Genomic DNA, 17,047 nt, shown 5'->3' on the forward strand with positions numbered 1-17,047 from the left:
AGGGGCCGCTTGGCCCCTTTCTCCCTTGCTTTGCTGGGCGCAGCCGTCTGAAGGCTGCACCCAGCGAAGCAAAGTGGCGCCTCAAACCAGGAAGGAGCTCCGAAACGGAGCTCCTTCCTGGTTCGCGCAAAGGGCGCCCTAGGTGCCCTGGTGTGGAGCGAGGATGTCACGTCTGCGCCGCCCCGTGTAGAGACAGAGTGGCCGTGACGTCCTCATGACGGCGGCCGTCTGGAACGGCCGCCGTCATTTTTTACGCACGGAGCGTGTATTAGGGTTAGGGAGGTGCGGAAGCACCGCACCTCCCTAACCCTAGTACGCGCTCTGCACGTACTTTAGTGGCGGTCTATAACCCGCCCTTATTAGAGACCCTGTTCCTTTGTCTTCCTCTATTTCTGTCTTGGAGGGGAAGTGAAAGACAAGGAGGGCACTTGGAACAGCCCAGAGATCTATTTCCTTATAAAATAATAATAATAATAATAATAATAATAATAATTTTATTTATATTTCCTGCCTCTCCCTGCAGCTTCGTTTATATACCGCTTCATAGCACCTAAGCAGTCTCTCAGCAGTTTACAAAGTGTAAGTTAATTGTCCCCAACAAGCTGGATACTCATTTTAGCAACTTTGGAAGGATGCCAGGCTGAGTCAGCCCTGAGCCTCTGACTGGGACTGAACTCACAGCCTTGTGGTTTGTGAGGGAGTGGCTGCAGGAGAGGCGTTTAAGCACTGCGCCACCAGAGCGCCTCATGCGTACACATGAACATCTAAACAAAAACACACACACTAAACAAATGTATTGTATTTTTCTTAATTGTATCCATTGGTTATTTTATTTATGTATTATTGTATTAATTAATTAATTATTTTATCGTATTCAATCGTTTATTTCATTTATTTCTATTTTCTTTCATTTATATTTATTTGTATTCATTTTTTAAATTGTATTCGTTATTTTATTTATTTATTATATTCATTTATGTATTTTATTGTATTCAGTCGTTTATTTTGTTTTTTATTTTTTAATTTGCATTTTATTTGTATTCGGTTTTTTAATTGTTTTATTTATTATTATTGCATCCGTTTGTTATTTATTTTATTGTATCCATTTATTTTATTTTTATTTATTTGCTTCGTTTGTAAATTTATTTCTGTTTTCTTTTTTTAAAACAATTCTTTTGTTAACAGTCTCCCTCAGAAGACAAAGACCCACAATGCATTTCGGCCCACCGAACCCCCCCCCGCCACTGAAGGGGGTCGCAAGGCTTGCTGGGAAATGCAGTCCTCAACGTTTCTCTCTCGCTCGCTGTGGAGTTAAACAGGAGAGCGGCAGCGGAGGACACGCCCACTCGGCACCCTACCTTCAATCAGTCCCTCCCTGTCCCACTCGTTGCACGGTTTGCTGGGAAATGTAGTCCTCGTCGCCGCGCCTCTTTTTGTTTCCACTTCACACTGCGCTCAGTGGAGGTAAATACACCCAGTCGGACACGCCCACTCTGCTCCCTTCCAGCCAATCGGAGCGGAGCGTTGCTTGAGCTGCGGTGGCGATTGCTCCGTCCGTGACGTCACTGGAGGTGAAAGGTAGAAGGGCCCCGGCGGGAAGGAAAGAAGGAGAGGCGTCGCCGGCGGCGGCTGAGAAAGGCAAGGAAGGCATCGCCCATCATGGCCTTGGAAGCGGCGCTGGCGGCAGTCCGAGGGCGCGAGCAGGCGGAGGGCCTCCTGGGCCGCTTCAACGAGCAGGTAAGGGGCGGAGAGAGAGCCCTGGGCATCCCCTCCTTCCCTCTCAGGAGACGCCCCGCCCGCAAGAGACCCTTCGCCGGAGTCCAGTGTGTGTCTGCACTTTTATTGATTTATTTGTTTCCTTTGTAAGCATTCATTTGTTTATTTATATTTATATTTTACTTAAGATTATTTAATAATAATGATAATGATAATAGTAATATTTCTGTAACGCCGCCTCCTCCTCCTTTTAGGAGAGGCGAGGGAACAATTAAAAAATATTTATTATTATTATTATTATTATTATTATTATTGTATGCAATAATAATAATAAATAATTTCGTTTATTTTTTAATTTATTTCTTATTTGTATTTTATTTGTATTGATTTTTTAAATTGTATTCGTTTGTTATTTTGTTTATTGTTGTTGTATTCATTTATTTATTGTATTCAAATTTTTATTTTTATTTATTTCATTTGTATTTATTTGTATTCATTTTTGTAAATTGTTAATTCTTATTTATGCATTTATTATTTATTATTTTATTGTGTTCAATTGTTTATTTTTATTTATTTCATTTCTGTTTATTTGTACCGTATTTATTTTTAAATTGTATTCGTTATTTTATTTATTTATTATTGTATTCATTTATTTGTTGTTTTATTCTTTTCAATCGTCTGTTTCATTTATGTTTATTTCATTTGTATTTACTTGTATTCATTTTCAAACTGTATTCATTAGTTATTTTATTTATTTATTATTGTATTCATTTATTTGTTGTTTTATTGTATTCAGTCATCTTTGTTTGTTTCATTTGTATCTATTTGTATTCATTTTTTTCAACTGTATTCATTTGTCATTTTATTTATTATTATTGTGAAGGACTCCTGTGAATGTGGAAAAATCGCAAATAAAAAAACACGATCCTTTTTACCTGAGAAAACACCTCTCTAGGCATCTCCAGGTCCTCCAATGCAACTTTATGGTCAACATCTGCCAGAAACAGATAATAGAATCATGCTGGAGGACCTACAAATGCCCAGATAAGTGTTTTCTCTATGAACTTCTCCGTTTTCCAACACAAGTCTATGGTCAGCGTCTGGCAGGGTTGCTCTGGAGGACCTAGAGATTCCTAGAGAGAGCATATTAATCAAAGCCGCAAATATGGAGGGCCATCTGTTGCCCTCAGCTGAGTTGCTGGTAGACCCATTAGATCAATGACTGAATCGTAAGTCAGCACTGCTATAAATTCCATTGATTTAACTGTTCTACTCTAGTACAGTTCTTCTCGCAAGACGCCTTACGTCTGTCTGATTTGGAAGGCAATCATGGGTAAAAAAGTACTGTAGCATCTCCTGAATGGCCATCTGGAAGATGCAGACGCTCAGCCGGATGTCCAGCTGCAGTACTATTATGCCCCTTTGCACATTGCTTGTCCAGGATAACATCTTCATTGTCCCTCCCTTTTTGTTTGCAATCACATTCTCTCCTTTGCCAAATATTTGCAAGTTTCAGCCTGCTCCCTGCTGCACTCGCCAAATACATTTTTATTTTTAGTTCTTGGATTATTTTTCCAATGTATAAAGAAATGTGTTATTCTTGCTTTTTGTGTGTGTGTGAAAAGGATCCTTATAATTTACAGTGCTTCTTCCTTTGTGGCCAGTCTGGCCTGTAATGCCTCCTAACTGCCTGCAGTTTTTCTCATTTATATTTAAAGAGGTGGCTTTTACAGCCTCTTTGGCCTTTTATCCAGGATGCATTTTGATCTTGCAATAAAACACACATTTCCGTAATAAGATGCTTTTCTTTTTTCAGTGTAATAGCTTTCTCTGTCTTGTAGAGCCATCTGTACTCTCTCTTGTATTGGCATCTGTGACAAGAGGGGAGTCAGGAAGAATGCACAGTAGATTGCATTTCTGTGCCTTTGGCTAAGACCAAAGGGCCTGTATTACGTTGTGTAGAATGCAAAATGGAGGAGAAATGGCTTTTAAAAAGCTGTGTTAAACTTATTACAGTGGGTCAAGACCTCCCAAAATGCTGCTCAACTGTGTAAACCAGTGGTCCCCAAACTGTGCTCCTTAAGGGATGCTGGACTTCAGCTCCCAGAATCCCAAACTATTGGCCAACTCCCATCACCTGACAAAGCACTCTGGAGAATTTGAAAGTTGGCCTCATCATGAGAAGGAGGACTCACTGGAAAAAACCAGTAATGTTAGAAAAGGTGGAGGGAAGTAGAAAGAGAGGAAGACCACATGCTAGACTCTGTTAAAGAGATTATGGGCCTGTGTTTACAGGAGCTAAGCAGAGCAGTGGAGGGCAGGAAGTCTTAGAGATGTCTCATCCACAGGACCATGGCTTCAGGCAGTTAACAACAAAAACAGTTCTTTGGCTGCACCTAGTAAAAGTACAGTGGGCCCTTGGTATCTGCTGGGATTTGGTTCCAGGAACACACACACTGTGGAGAACAAAATCCATGGATGCTAAAGATCCATCTTGTTTATTCTTATAGCCCGCCTTTCTGCTGCAGCAATCAAGGCGGCTTACATGATTAGAATATATTGGAATAATACATACTCTCAATAAATAATTTGACACCCCCCCCCCTTTTAAAACAGGATTAAATACAATACAGTTTAAAAATTAAACATGTTAAAATGACTGCAATTTTCTAGTCAAGGCAGTGGTTTCATAAAACAGGGAGAGTACAGAAATTAGATTGAACTATTCTGGGAAGGCCTGCTGGAAGAGATCCATCTTGACAGCTTTTTGAAGCTGTCTAGGCTGGTTATTTGACAGATCTCCTCCGGCAAGGCGTTCCATAGTCTGGGAGCGGCAGCGGAGAAGATCCTCTGGGAGGTTGCTGTTAGTCTGGTTTTTACTGGTTGCAATAAATTCCTCCCAGAGGACCTAAGGGTGCAAAGCGGATTGTACGGAAGTAGGCGATCCCTTATATAGGTTGGACCCAAGCATACAGTGGCATAGTAAAATCGTGTCCCTTATATAAAAAAGCAAAATCAAGGTCTGCTTTTTGGAATATATATATATATATATATATATATATATATATATATATATATTCAATCTGTGGATGGTTGAATGCATGGATAAAGAATCCATGGATAAGGAGGGCCAGCCATACTGGCTTACTAAAGATATTGTGTAGATTAGCATGGCTACCTTTTGTTTATAATAATGAATATCTGACATATCTAGCCTCAGCATGTCAGAGCTACATGACCCCCCTCTCATCTTCTAGCATTTAAATTGTACTATAGTGTGATAAACTGAAAGCAAAATGTCTTGTTTCGCTAAATTAGGCAGCTGTTTGTTTCTCTGTGCTGTGGATTGAGCCATTAAGTATCTACTCTCCTTGGGGTAGAATGCTCTAAGCAAGGTTACCTTTGAAGCTTCATCTGGCCCACAGCATGGTTGCTTAGTTACTGGAGTGCCAGCTATAGCAACACTGCTCCACTGATCTACATTGCTTTCTAGTGTATTGTGAAGATAATTAAAATGTCTGATTAAAGCAAACTGTTTGGACCCAAGTTAAAATATTTATTTCTTGGTGGGCGTCTTGAAAACATTATGTAGCTGGGTTCAAAATTCAAGCTGTTGCTTGTGCAAGACATGTGAGTCTTCACTGAGAGTAGTCTTACACATTTGCACTCAGATTAAATTGTCAAGACTCCTGATGCATTCTATTTCAAGACTATCGATGCAATAACTCTTTCACTGCTGAATATTTTAGTGGGCATATCCAGTTTCTTCAAGCTTTCCACTTAGTTACTGTGGCCAGTAGCTAACTATTTACCCATTCTTAATGAGCTTATTTAATTCTTTTTAAAAGCCATTTTAGCAAGCCATTTTGCTCCAGAAAACAGGACCTGGAACAATGGATGCAAGCTACAGGAAAAGAGATTCCTCCTCAACATTAGGAGGAGTGAGGGCTGTTCAACAGTGAACCACACTCCCTCAGTTCCTTGGAGGTCTTTAAACAGAGGCTGGATGGCCATCTGTCGGGGATGCTTTGATTGAGAGTTCCTGCATGGCAGGGGTTGGACTGAATGGCCCTTGTGGTCTCATCCAACTCTATGATTCTATGATTCTAAGTACCCATCACCTATAAAATTAACTAGTATAGTGGGCCCTTCCCTTACGCAGGGGATCCATTCTGGATCCTTCCGCATAAAGGGAATTCCACGTATGCTCGAGCCCCATTCAAAAGAATAAGGCTCATGCCCACGCCACGGCGTGCATGCCATTACCCCCTGTGGGGCACACCGAGCCTTCTTCCAGCATGGCTTTCAGCATGTGCTGAAAGCTGCGTAAGTTGCACCTGCATATGGCACAGGCGCACTGTGCACTGATAAACAGAAGTTACGCTACTAATACTATCACAGTGCCTTTATGAGAACGTGAATGTGCTCAATAATTTCTTCTGAATAAACACATTTAGGATTACACTGTCAGTTTATTAACATCTGAGTGAGCAGTTGCTAGGATTAATAATTAAATAATTGATATTGGTGAAGGGTTACTAACAGAGGAGTACTCATTGGGGTGAGGAGAAGTGAAGTGGTGGCTTGTCTAAGCCCTCCTAACATGCTCCAGCTGGGGAGAGAAGTAGAGGACCTTTTCCTGAGCAATGATTATTCTTTAAAAACATAATGCCACTGATTCCAGTAGGAGGGAAATTAATTACTCAGATTATCTTGGGTTTTATGCAGAAGAGAGGAGGCTTTGGATACACAAAATCTAAGGTGGCCCTGGAATGCCCTGTCTTGAGACCTACCACTAATGACAACACCAGCTTTTTGCAGGTGAATTGGAGCACCCAGGGCAGAATACTGCCCATTTGTTAGTGTTACTTTCTATCAGCAGCGATAGACATGACCTTCACCTTAATCCCATGCCTCTGTTAGCCATCTTAGGGTTCTGTTTTCTTTTATCTTCCATCAGAATTATCATTCATCTTTTTTAAATGAAATTAATGCAGGCCTCAAAGTATTGTTCACCATTTTAAGCACAGTTGTGTGGAAGAAATGAAAAGCTAATTTAGGCCACAGGCTAAAGTGTCTTAAACATAAATGCAAGAGACTTGTATTCTAAGTGATTTGAGTTACACAGTGCTGTAATACTAAATTAAAAGTATTCTGAGAAAATGGAATGTGATGTGTATGTGAAAAAATATTGACACTTTAAAAATGTTTTGTTTTTCAGAATAAAGGCATTTTCAAATTTGAACCATCTGATGAAGAGAAAAGAAAGGTAAGCATGTAAAACCTTATTCTCAAAGCTATCCGTTCTTTGATATTGACTGTGTGGTATGCTGCATCACATGGTTTTTACTTTAGGGAGTGTAGCCTGTTTATCCACCTTTAGTGCTGTAATAGCAACAATGCCAGGCTCCATTTTATTGTTTTGTGACCTACCTTGAGTATAGTCAACTGATTAAAGAAGAAGAAGTAAAGTAACCACATTTGGAATACAGTATGCTGTTCTGAGGTCACCACATATGAAAAAAGATTTTATAGAGCTGGAAAGGTATAACAGAGTGGAACATGATTTGTGTTCTATAAGGGAAAACGTAGTACAATCACAAATTTAAAGAACTTATGTTTTGTGCTAAAATGTTCCAATTCATACATCTGCAGTTAATTTGAATTAAATTAAGACATCTTGGGTCCAAAGCACACTGCAGAAATAATCCAGTTTGAGACTGCTTTCATTGCCATAGCTCAGTGCTAGGGAATCCTGAGACTTGTAAGCTTATTGTGGCACCAGAGCTCTCTTACAGAGAAGGCTAAATGTCTCACAAAACTAGTTCTCAAAATTCCCCAGGGGAGTTAAAGTGGTCTCAAACTGGATTTCTGCAGTGTGTTTGAACCTTAGTCAAATATAAGTACATAGAGTGGTTGGTCTGTTGTACTTCTCCTTATCTCAAAGCAGTTCCTCTGCAAGCAGGTATTATATGGTTGATGTTGACCTTGTAGCTTTTATTTTTATTTTATTTAATTAGTGGCAATACAACCATCTGTCAGTTGTTCATTAAATTCACATTACTGGTTGGCAAATTTTGCCTTTTACTTTTCATTTGGCAGAATAAAATAGAAGAGGAGTTCACTAGAAGATTAAGATATACATCATGGTGCATTGCCACTTTTGTAATTATCTGTGCCCATCCCATGACTGTCAGCAATTTGTACTGTTCCCCCCATTTTCTTAAGGCCTCCAGGTGCTGAAACACAAGGATGGACTGACAAAAGCAAGCCCCCAAAAATAAAAAAAATGATGTCTGTTTTGGGGGAGTTTATAATGCACCCATGTGGGTGCAAGTTGCAGGCAGGTAACACGATTAGGATTTAATTAATCTTTAATATATTGGATGGTTTGGTGTTTCCAGAAGTCAGTCTTTCTTCCGTGAGTAAACTGAGTGATCAATTGCCATCCAGTTTCACTTTCTCACAAGAAATGTGTGAAAGTTTCTTCATTGATGTGAACCTGTTGGATACTTAATAAATGTTGTGTTAGAACAGCAGTTTGAACAGCTTACTGTCTGTATTCTCACATCCAATGATGTTTAGTTCTTATATATCTGAAATGTTGCATAGATAATAATGCACCTGATGAAGCTCAAGCTATAATAAATTGGTGAGTCTTTAGGATGCCACAAGAGTCTTTGATATTTTTAATATGGTCAGACTACTTTTATATAACTGATTGCTTTTTTCTTGAATATGGAAAAGTAAATGTAAACTGGGAGAGTAAACCTTGAAAATGTGAGCTGAGTGTAAACAGATGACGGTCTTGAGAATGCAGGCAACCTAGAATTCTATAGCTGTAAGGCATATATTACACTGACTCACTAAGTGAATTTCTCTGCAGCTTAATGAGGACAGCTCAGTTTCTGTTCCTGTTAAATCCTTTATCACTGGCCATTCCTAGTCAGTAAACTGTTTGGTATCATTTATTTTTTGTTATTAATATCCCATTTGACTCCCAATTGCTAACCAAAAATGTTACTCTTTCTTCCTTGTTATTTTTATAAAAACAAAGCACTGATGAAAAAAGGCAGATATAATTATTATTCTTTGAAAAAAGTCTGACTGGGTTAACAGTACCACAGTAGCAGAATTACCTAACTGTAGAACACTTCACCGTGTGGAACCTTGTCCCTTACTGGATCTGATCACCAATTTTATGTGACTCCTGACATCTTTTTTCCTCTGTGTTTATGCCTTATATGTTCCTGCCAGCATGTGAGTCCAAACTGCAAAAAAATGTTTGAAGGTAGATTCTATTGTTGTAGGGTTGGGCAAAGTGTGACACACACACACACACACACACACACACACCCTGCAAATCATGTTATGCTGCAGCTCCCATCAACCATAGCTACTGTAGCCAATGTTGTTTGATGCCGAAAGTTGTAGTTCAGCCTTTGGAGGCTTACATTTTACCCACACTCTACTATTGGCATTCAAACCACCAATGTATAACTTAAATTTCAGTGCATCAACTTTGGTGGCAGGGAAAAACCACAAAATTGTATTTGTCTTGTTTGTTTTGGTGTCTTTGCAGCCTCTTCTCAGTATATCTGACTTGGTGTGTGGGTGTATAGATTTACATTTGAGGCAGAATTAGTAAATAATACTATTTCACTTAAAAGATTAACATGTATTATTTCACAAGCTTTCATTTTCTGGTGCATCATGTGGATGATAGATAAGCTACAAGATAGCAGGTGATAATAGTCATGCTAGAAACTTGCTAGTCTGCTTATTTAGTAGCATCAGACCTTGTTTTGCTGCCCCAAGGTTATTCTTAACTGAAGTATAGTTTGCTGATCTCAGAGGTTGCTTGTAGCTAAGATTTTAGCTGCTTTTTCATTATAGTCTTAACCTTTTTTGTACCCAGCACAGGCAACAATAGGGATGTTGTTGGCCCATACAAGAGTTTGTGTGAATTATAAAGAAGCTGAAGAGAGAAAAAAGCTGCTTATTTATGGTCTGCTTTATTCCTAGAGTTCTCATTGACTTGATAGAAATCATTTGGCCCACTGAAAGGCTCCAAAGCTAGATTGAATTCAATAAATTAAAAGCAAGCCTATCTCATGAGCCCCCTATGGAGGGCTTAATTAAAATCTACAAAGATTTTAAAATAGAGAAGGCCCTAGGTCAGAAAAACATAATGAACTATAAAATCTTAAGGCCAGGTCCAGAGAAGGCAGTGTGACATAATGCCAATTATCATTTGTTTGGGAGACAAGGGACATCGTATACTTTGGCAGATAATCCCCAATGAGACCAAAGTGCCTGTGGGTTCTATACAGTGTTGTACATGGCACTCTTTTCTAGCTGGGCAACTTGTAGGGTTTTTTTACGTTCCTACTGTTGTGATTTTTAATTGCCTATTTCTAAAAAATAGAATTATAGAAGGTGTCTTGCATGGAACAGTCCTTTTCTGTTCAGCTTAGCCTACATAGAGTCGAACACAATAGTTGCACAAGTCAGGTAAATCCTTGCAATTATGGAATATCTGCATGAAATATTTGACATTTATATGTGTAAGCCTACTTTTGGGTATCTCTCTGGCAAGACTGTTATTCCTCTGTTTCCAGTTAAGGTCTTTATGCACTCATACAAAGTGTGCCATTCACACATAAGTGAGCTCAGGGTAACCTTGAAGCCTCCAGGGGTCCAAAAGGGGGACAGCTGCTTAACCTATTTTGCACGTGAATTGCCACTCCCGAATGATTCCAGGAGAGGAAGTTCATCCCTTTCTGGGGTCAGAAAAAGAGCAGTCTGGGGACTGGAGGAACTAAGGGGCTCAACAGGTGGCCCCAAAGGATGGGCTTCCCGCCGTCCCTTTCAGCACCAGATCAGGGCTGCGGCAACTGCATGCCATGCCCCGATCCATCACTTTGCCAGATCTAAAAATGTAGCTCCTTTTAGAGGTGGCAAAAAGCCGCCCTTGCCACCATCACCACGGCTTTTCAGTTTCTTTGGTGCAGCATGTATGAACACTGCGCTAAAGGAATGCCATGACACTCCCTGCCATGTGCGTGTGCATGCATGGCATGACACCAGCATCAAGAGTTGGGGCATGCGCCATGCAGTTGTCATGCCCCCACTTCACCACGATGCCAGCATTTCTAGCTGGTCTGTTTTGCCCCAAAGTCCACAAAAAGAGCCTGGGGGAGGGGCTGCATTTCCCCACTCCAGATTAAGGTATAATAGACGTGTGACAGAAAAGGCAAAGGGTGCTCAACCTGAGGATAATGGAGCAGAGGACAGAAAAGAGGAATTTCAGCACAGAATAAGTAAAGAGATAGTACAGGAATACTTGTTTAACCTAAAGGAATATAAGTCTCCAGGATCAGATGAACTACATCCAAGGGTATTAAAAGAGCTGGCAAATGTAATATCGGAGCCATTGGCAATAATCTTTGAGAACTCCTGGAGAACAGGAGAAGTCCCAGCAGACTGGAGGAGGGCAAACATTGTCCCCATCTTCAAAAAGGGGAAAAAAGAGGATCCAAACAATTATCGTCCAGTTAGTCTGACATCTATACCAGAAAAGATTTTAGAGCAGATCATTAAGAAGAGAGTCTGTGAACATCTAGAAAGCAATTCCATAATCACAAAAATTCAACATGGATTTCAGAGAAAGAAGTCATGCCAGACAAACCTTATCTCTTTCATTGATAAAATTACCAGCTTGGTAGATGAAGGGAATGCTGTGGATATAGTATATCTTGATTTCAGTAAGGCCTTTGACAAAGTTCCCAATGATATTCTTGCAAACAAACTTGTAAAATGTGGGCTTGACAAAGTAACTGTTGCATGGATTTGTAATTGGTTGCTCAACAATGGCTCTTTTTCATCCTGGAGAGAAGTGACCAGTGGGGTCCCACAGGGGTCTGTCCTGGGCCCAGTGCTATTCAACATCTTTATTAATGACTTGGAGGACAAAATTGGGGGCATACTTATCAAATTTGCAGATGACACCAAATTAGGAGGAGTAGCTAATACCCCAGAGGATAGGATCAAGATTCAAAATGACCTGAACAGACTAGAAAACTGGGCCAAAGCTAACAATATGAAATTCAGCACGGAGAAATATAAGGTACTGCACTTAGGGCGGAAAAATGAAATGTGCAGATACAGGATGGGGGACACCTGGCTGAAGGAAACTATGTGTGAAAGGGATCTTGGAGTCCAAGTAGACCATAAGTTGAACATGAGTCAACAGTGTGGTGCGGCAGCTAACAAGGCCAATGCGATTTTAGGCTGCATCAATAGAAGTATAGTGTCTAGATCAAGGGAAGTAATAGTGCCACTCTATTCTGGTTTGGTCAGGCCCCACCTGGAATATTGTGTCCAGTTCTGGGCACCACAATTCAAAAAGGACATTGAGAAACTGGAGCGTGTCCAAAGGAGGGCGACTAAATGGTGAAAAGTCTGGAAACCATGCCCTATGAGGAACGACTTAGGGAGTTGGGGATGTTTAGCCTGGAGAAGAGAAGGTTAAGAGGTGATATGATAGCCCTATTTAAATATTTGAAGGGGTGTCATATTGAGGAGGGAGCAAGCTTGTTTTCTGCTGCTCCAGAGAAACACGGAACAATGGATGCAAGCTCCAGGAAAAGAGATTCCACCTCAACATTAGGAGGAACTTGCTGACAGTAAGGGCTGTTTGACAGTGGAACAAACTCCCTCAGAGTGTAGTGGAGTCTCCTTCCTTAGAGGTCTTCAAACAGAGGCTGGATGGCCATCTGTCGGGGATGCTTTGATTGTGATTTCCTGCATGGCAGGGGTTGGACTGGATGGCCCTTGTGGTCTCTTCCAACTCTACGATTCTATGATTCTGGATGTAAACATTAGAGAAAACCATCACATCATCTGGATATGTAATTTCCTGATTCACAGTAAGAGGTTATTTTTAAAGGTCCCCAGGCTCAAAAATAATAGCTGCCAATGGAAAAAACTGGGACTAGGCTACTCCACCTGGAATTGGATGAGTGTGGGGAATAGCCCAATGTGGGCTGAGCAGCTAGGTGGAGAAAGAATGCAGATATGCATATTGGAGTTTTATAGCTTTAAGTTAAAGGATATCTAAATGATTACAGCATTCCTAAGAGGAAACTGTATACATAGAGTAACATTGAACTTGTACTCTACCTTCACATGTTCAGAAATGCTAATCCTTTGTGTGACAGAACTGAACAAATTCCTCAGTTTTGAACTGATATGTTGATAATAAAGGCAAAAAGCTTTCTGCTACTTGAATCAATTTATTGTTTAAATCAGTAAGTCATAAGCTCTTTCTTTGTTTATTTTCTTAATATTAGGTCAGGTAAGAACACACTAAGCTAAATCCTTTGAAGAGCATGGTAGTCTGGGGTATGTTACCATTGGGCTCCATCTTTGAATGCTATAGTAACATCTCCTTTTCTCTTCCTCTGCCCTATGTTCAGCAACTCTGTGAAGAAATATTAAATCTGCTGGAGAAAGAAATAAAAACATCATGCAGAGTTACTTGTTTGGAGGCTCTGCGTATTCTCTCAAGAGACAAGAAAGTTTTAGTTCCTGTAACAACAAAGAAGAACATGCAGATCTTGATGAAGTTAGCAAAGTTGGATGCTCTGGAGGATCCTTTGGAAGATGTGACTGATTTTCCTGTCATAGTGGAAGCTTTGAAATGCCTTTGTAACATTGTTTTTAATAGCCCAGCTGCCCAGAAACTTAGTCTGGAACTGAACCTGGCAGCTATGCTTTGTAATCTCCTGAAAAAATGCAAGGATCAACAGTTTGTGGAAGACATAAAATGCTTTGATTTACGGCTCCTCTTCCTCCTCTCCCTTTTGCACACAGATATCAGGTCACAGTTAAGATATGATCTCCAGGGGTTGCCACTCTTGACTCAGGCCCTGGAAAGTGCTTTTAGCATAAAATGGACTGACAAATACATCACAGCTGAAGAACAGGAGATGTCACCTTTGTCAGTACAAGAGACAGAGTGTGCCATTGAAGCACTGAAAGCTCTCTTTAATGTTACTCTTGACAGTTGGAATGTACATAGTGAGGTAAGGCTTGAGTGGAAATGTTCTGACCAGGCTTTATTCTTCTGCCAAGAGGTTTATATTTGAGATTACTGTTTTACATGCCACTTATAGTGCAGGTAAGTTTTTGTATTTTGAAATTTTGTGTTTGCGAGGTTCCCAAGCACAGTGTGACATTAGTTTCAGAAGAAGGGTAATCTGTGTTTCTTCAATGGACTACCCATTTCTAAGTCATTCTTAAGAACAGAGCAATAGGACTTACATTTAAATCCAGGATGTTTTGAAACAATTTACTGTATGCCCACATTAGCTGAACTGCCATTTGGATGGAGGTCTGCTGTCTTTTTTAAACTGTGTTCTGAACTTTACTGACATCACCAACCAATCCATTGATAAGATCCCAGTCTGCTGCTTTACATTGTATTTTTATGTTTCTCTTTGTGGATACAGTTACCGTATTTTCCAGCGTATAAGGCGACGGGGGGGGGGGGTATAAGACGACCCTCTACGTCGCCCAGCTGCAGCATCCCTGAACACTCCTGAGGGGGGTCTCGCGCCGGCTGGAGGGGGCCTCTCCAGAGGCCTAAGAGAGGCTCCTCGGTGGCTAGGCTCTCGCCGCCATTTTTTTTAAAAAAAAGCAGCGGGGAAGCGGCTCCAGAGCCGGCTGGGCTGAGGAAAAGGGCCGGCCGCTTACTCCTCCGCGCCGCCACTGCCGGGGATCCTCCGATCCTCCAGTGGCTTCAGAAGTCCTCTGCAGAAGCCACCACCACTCGGAATCCTCTGCTCCTCCAGCAGCTTCTGCGGAGGACTTCTGAAGCTGCTGGAGGATCGGAGGATCCCCGGTGGCAGTGGTGGCGCGGAAGAGTAAGGGGCTGGCCCTTTTCCTCGATGGCAGTGCGCAAGAGTAAGGGGCTGGCCCTTTTCCTTGGCCCGGCCAGCTCTGGAGACGCTTCCCCGCCGCCTTTTGAAAAAAAAATGGCAGCGAGAGCCAAGCCACCGAGGAGCATCTCTTAGGCCTCTAGAGAGGCCCCCTTCAGCCAGCGCGAGTGCCTGCTGGCTGGGAGAGGGCCCAGCAAGGACCCCAGAGACAGGGAGGTGGCAATGCCATTCGCCTGTCTCTGGGGTTTAATTCCGGCCCATAAGGCAGACTTTAAAAGTCACCTTATACGCCGGAAAATACGGTAATTTTACATCTACAAGGAAGAATGTTCCTGAAGAGAGAAAGAGAGATGGGTATTGGTTTACCAAGAGAAATCTAGGTAGCGTAAACATACCTTTGGGGTGCAATGACATCTGCCTTTTCCAGTAGCAGTAGCTTACATTAGTATCACAGTATTTCATCTTGGTAGCCATGGGCAACACTGAACAGGAGTAATTTATTCTCTGCTTCACTAGAGTGCACATTGCAGAGAAGTTCTTTTACCGTTTGGAAAAATTGTACTTTTTTAAAAAAAGTGAAAATTAATCTTTATATCAAAGGTGCTCAAAAGTTTCCAATAAGTATTCTCCTCAGCTCCTTTTGGCCTATTACAGACTGCCAAAATAAAGCTGCTTTGGGTCTCTTTGGAGGTATGCTATTTAAATGATGCATGGGTTCTAAGAGTCCGGAGGTCGTGCCAAAGCCACACTCCATTCCTAAGCACTGGAGGGCAGCTTTGGTGCAGACCCGAAGCAGCTTTATTTTGGCAGTCTGTAACAGGCCTTTGTTTTGCTTTTAAAGGGATCTAGATAAAAGTGGCATGGTAATCAAAAATGGTGTATAAACATATTCCATTGATTTCCTTTTAATAGTAACTGTCAGTGGGTAACAATTCCGGGTAAAAATTTGTAAGAAGTATATTTTAGAGATGCATTGAAGAGGGAAAGGGGATGTTGAAGCTACTATCTCTAGCATTTAATGCACATTTAATGAAGCTTTTGGGTGCTGAAAGACAATAGATGTGTCCTGTCAATTCTGTTTCCTAAGAGTGTGTTGCCGCAAAGAAAAATCTTTGTTGAGAAAAATAAACAAAAACAAGAAAATGTTGCTTCTTCCTTGACAGTGGTTTGTTCTTTGTTTTCTTTTGTTTGTTTTTATTTGCATGTACAGTTGTGCCTCCTTATTTAGACTCTTGAGTGATGCAGGGAGGAATGAGACTGAATGGTGGATGGATTTCCTAAGGGTATAAGGAGACAGAGTAGCTTAGTAGGAGGGCTGGAAATGGCAAGGGACAGTTCAGTAGTGCAAAACAGTAAACCTTCCTGAATGTATCACTTCAGTCTCCGGGGAGGAATTGGATATTAGTAGATATCACTTCCACCTCTGCCCCATCTCGGCTCTGCTCCAGAGGTTCCTTCAAACCACCTAGAGCAGATTTTGAGGATATAAGAGGGAAGAAGAATGCCCCCCACCCCCCCACCCCCATTGCACCGAAAAGAAGTGGCTCATCACTGGGGAAACTTAATTGGACTTCTCATATGTACAAATAATTTTGAAAAATTAACTGCTGAATTTGGATACTGGTGTAAGCTTTCTCCACAACCATATAAGTCTGGATATTTGAGTATTTCATTTATTATTTTCCCTGAGCTCTCATGAGAAATGATGTAAGGTGGGGAAAAACAAACAAACCTAAAAATAAGAAATAAGTGTTCATGGGCAAATGGGGCAGGCATTAGTCCCATGCCCATGGGCATGGCTGGTCACAGTTTCCCAAAACATTTGCTAATCCTGACAGGATGATATTCCATGAACTTCAGAAAAGACAAGAAAAGGAGAATACAATCTTAGGTCTTTAGGAACGGAGATAGATAAGAAAACCAGTCAGATAGGTCAAGTACATGAAGTTGACAAGGCCCCAAGAGGAAGGCAGGGCAGAGACAAAACTGGCCATAAACCTACCCCACTTAACAGGCAATCTGATGCAGAGGCTGTTTCTGGTTCCAAGAAGCCCTACATCAATGTAGGGCCATTATTAGTACACAAATGGGAGACCACCAGCAATCTCCTAATAGGACAAAGAAAGTATGTTTGGAACCTGGAAGAGTCATTACTGCAGGTTAGAGTTGAACAATACTGTGCTAAAGAGAACAAGAGTCTGATTCAGGTTAAGGCAGCTTCCTATACATATGTTTCCATAAGCAGCAAGTGAGACTGAGCTATTCTAATAAAGAGTCTTAAGAACCTTTTCCAGCCTGAGCTTAATGCAGTTACATGCAAAAGTTAATTCTTGCTTGTTTTTGGAGAAGACTAATGACCATGTATGGCATGGCTTCTTATGAGTTTT

The 17,047-nt window shown here is 41.0% G+C and overlaps 1 protein-coding gene across 2 annotated transcripts in view; it reads left to right on the plus strand.

The window, feature by feature from the left end:
• The first annotated feature begins 1,455 nt into the window (after positions 1-1,455).
• RIC8B (RIC8 guanine nucleotide exchange factor B) overlaps positions 1,456-17,047 on the plus strand; it is a 40,587-nt gene continuing 24,995 nt past the window's right edge. The window contains exons 1-3 of one of the 2 annotated variants that reach the window (XM_089528038.1): positions 1,456-1,737; positions 6,938-6,985; positions 13,197-13,805. In XM_089528038.1, the coding sequence (XP_089384164.1) occupies positions 1,660-1,737; positions 6,938-6,985; positions 13,197-13,805 (735 nt within the window). In that variant the 5' untranslated portion in view covers positions 1,456-1,659. Of the gene's footprint in view, positions 1,738-1,843; positions 1,863-6,937; positions 6,986-13,196; positions 13,806-17,047 lie in introns of those variants that run through there. The other variant, XM_089528039.1, reaches the window with a different exon arrangement.

This window comes from Sceloporus occidentalis, unplaced genomic scaffold (genome assembly GCF_023333645.1).
Source record: "Sceloporus occidentalis isolate IW3139 unplaced genomic scaffold, rSceOcc1.0.p SCAF_5, whole genome shotgun sequence".
NCBI classification, from domain to species: domain Eukaryota; kingdom Metazoa; phylum Chordata; class Lepidosauria; order Squamata; family Phrynosomatidae; genus Sceloporus; species Sceloporus occidentalis.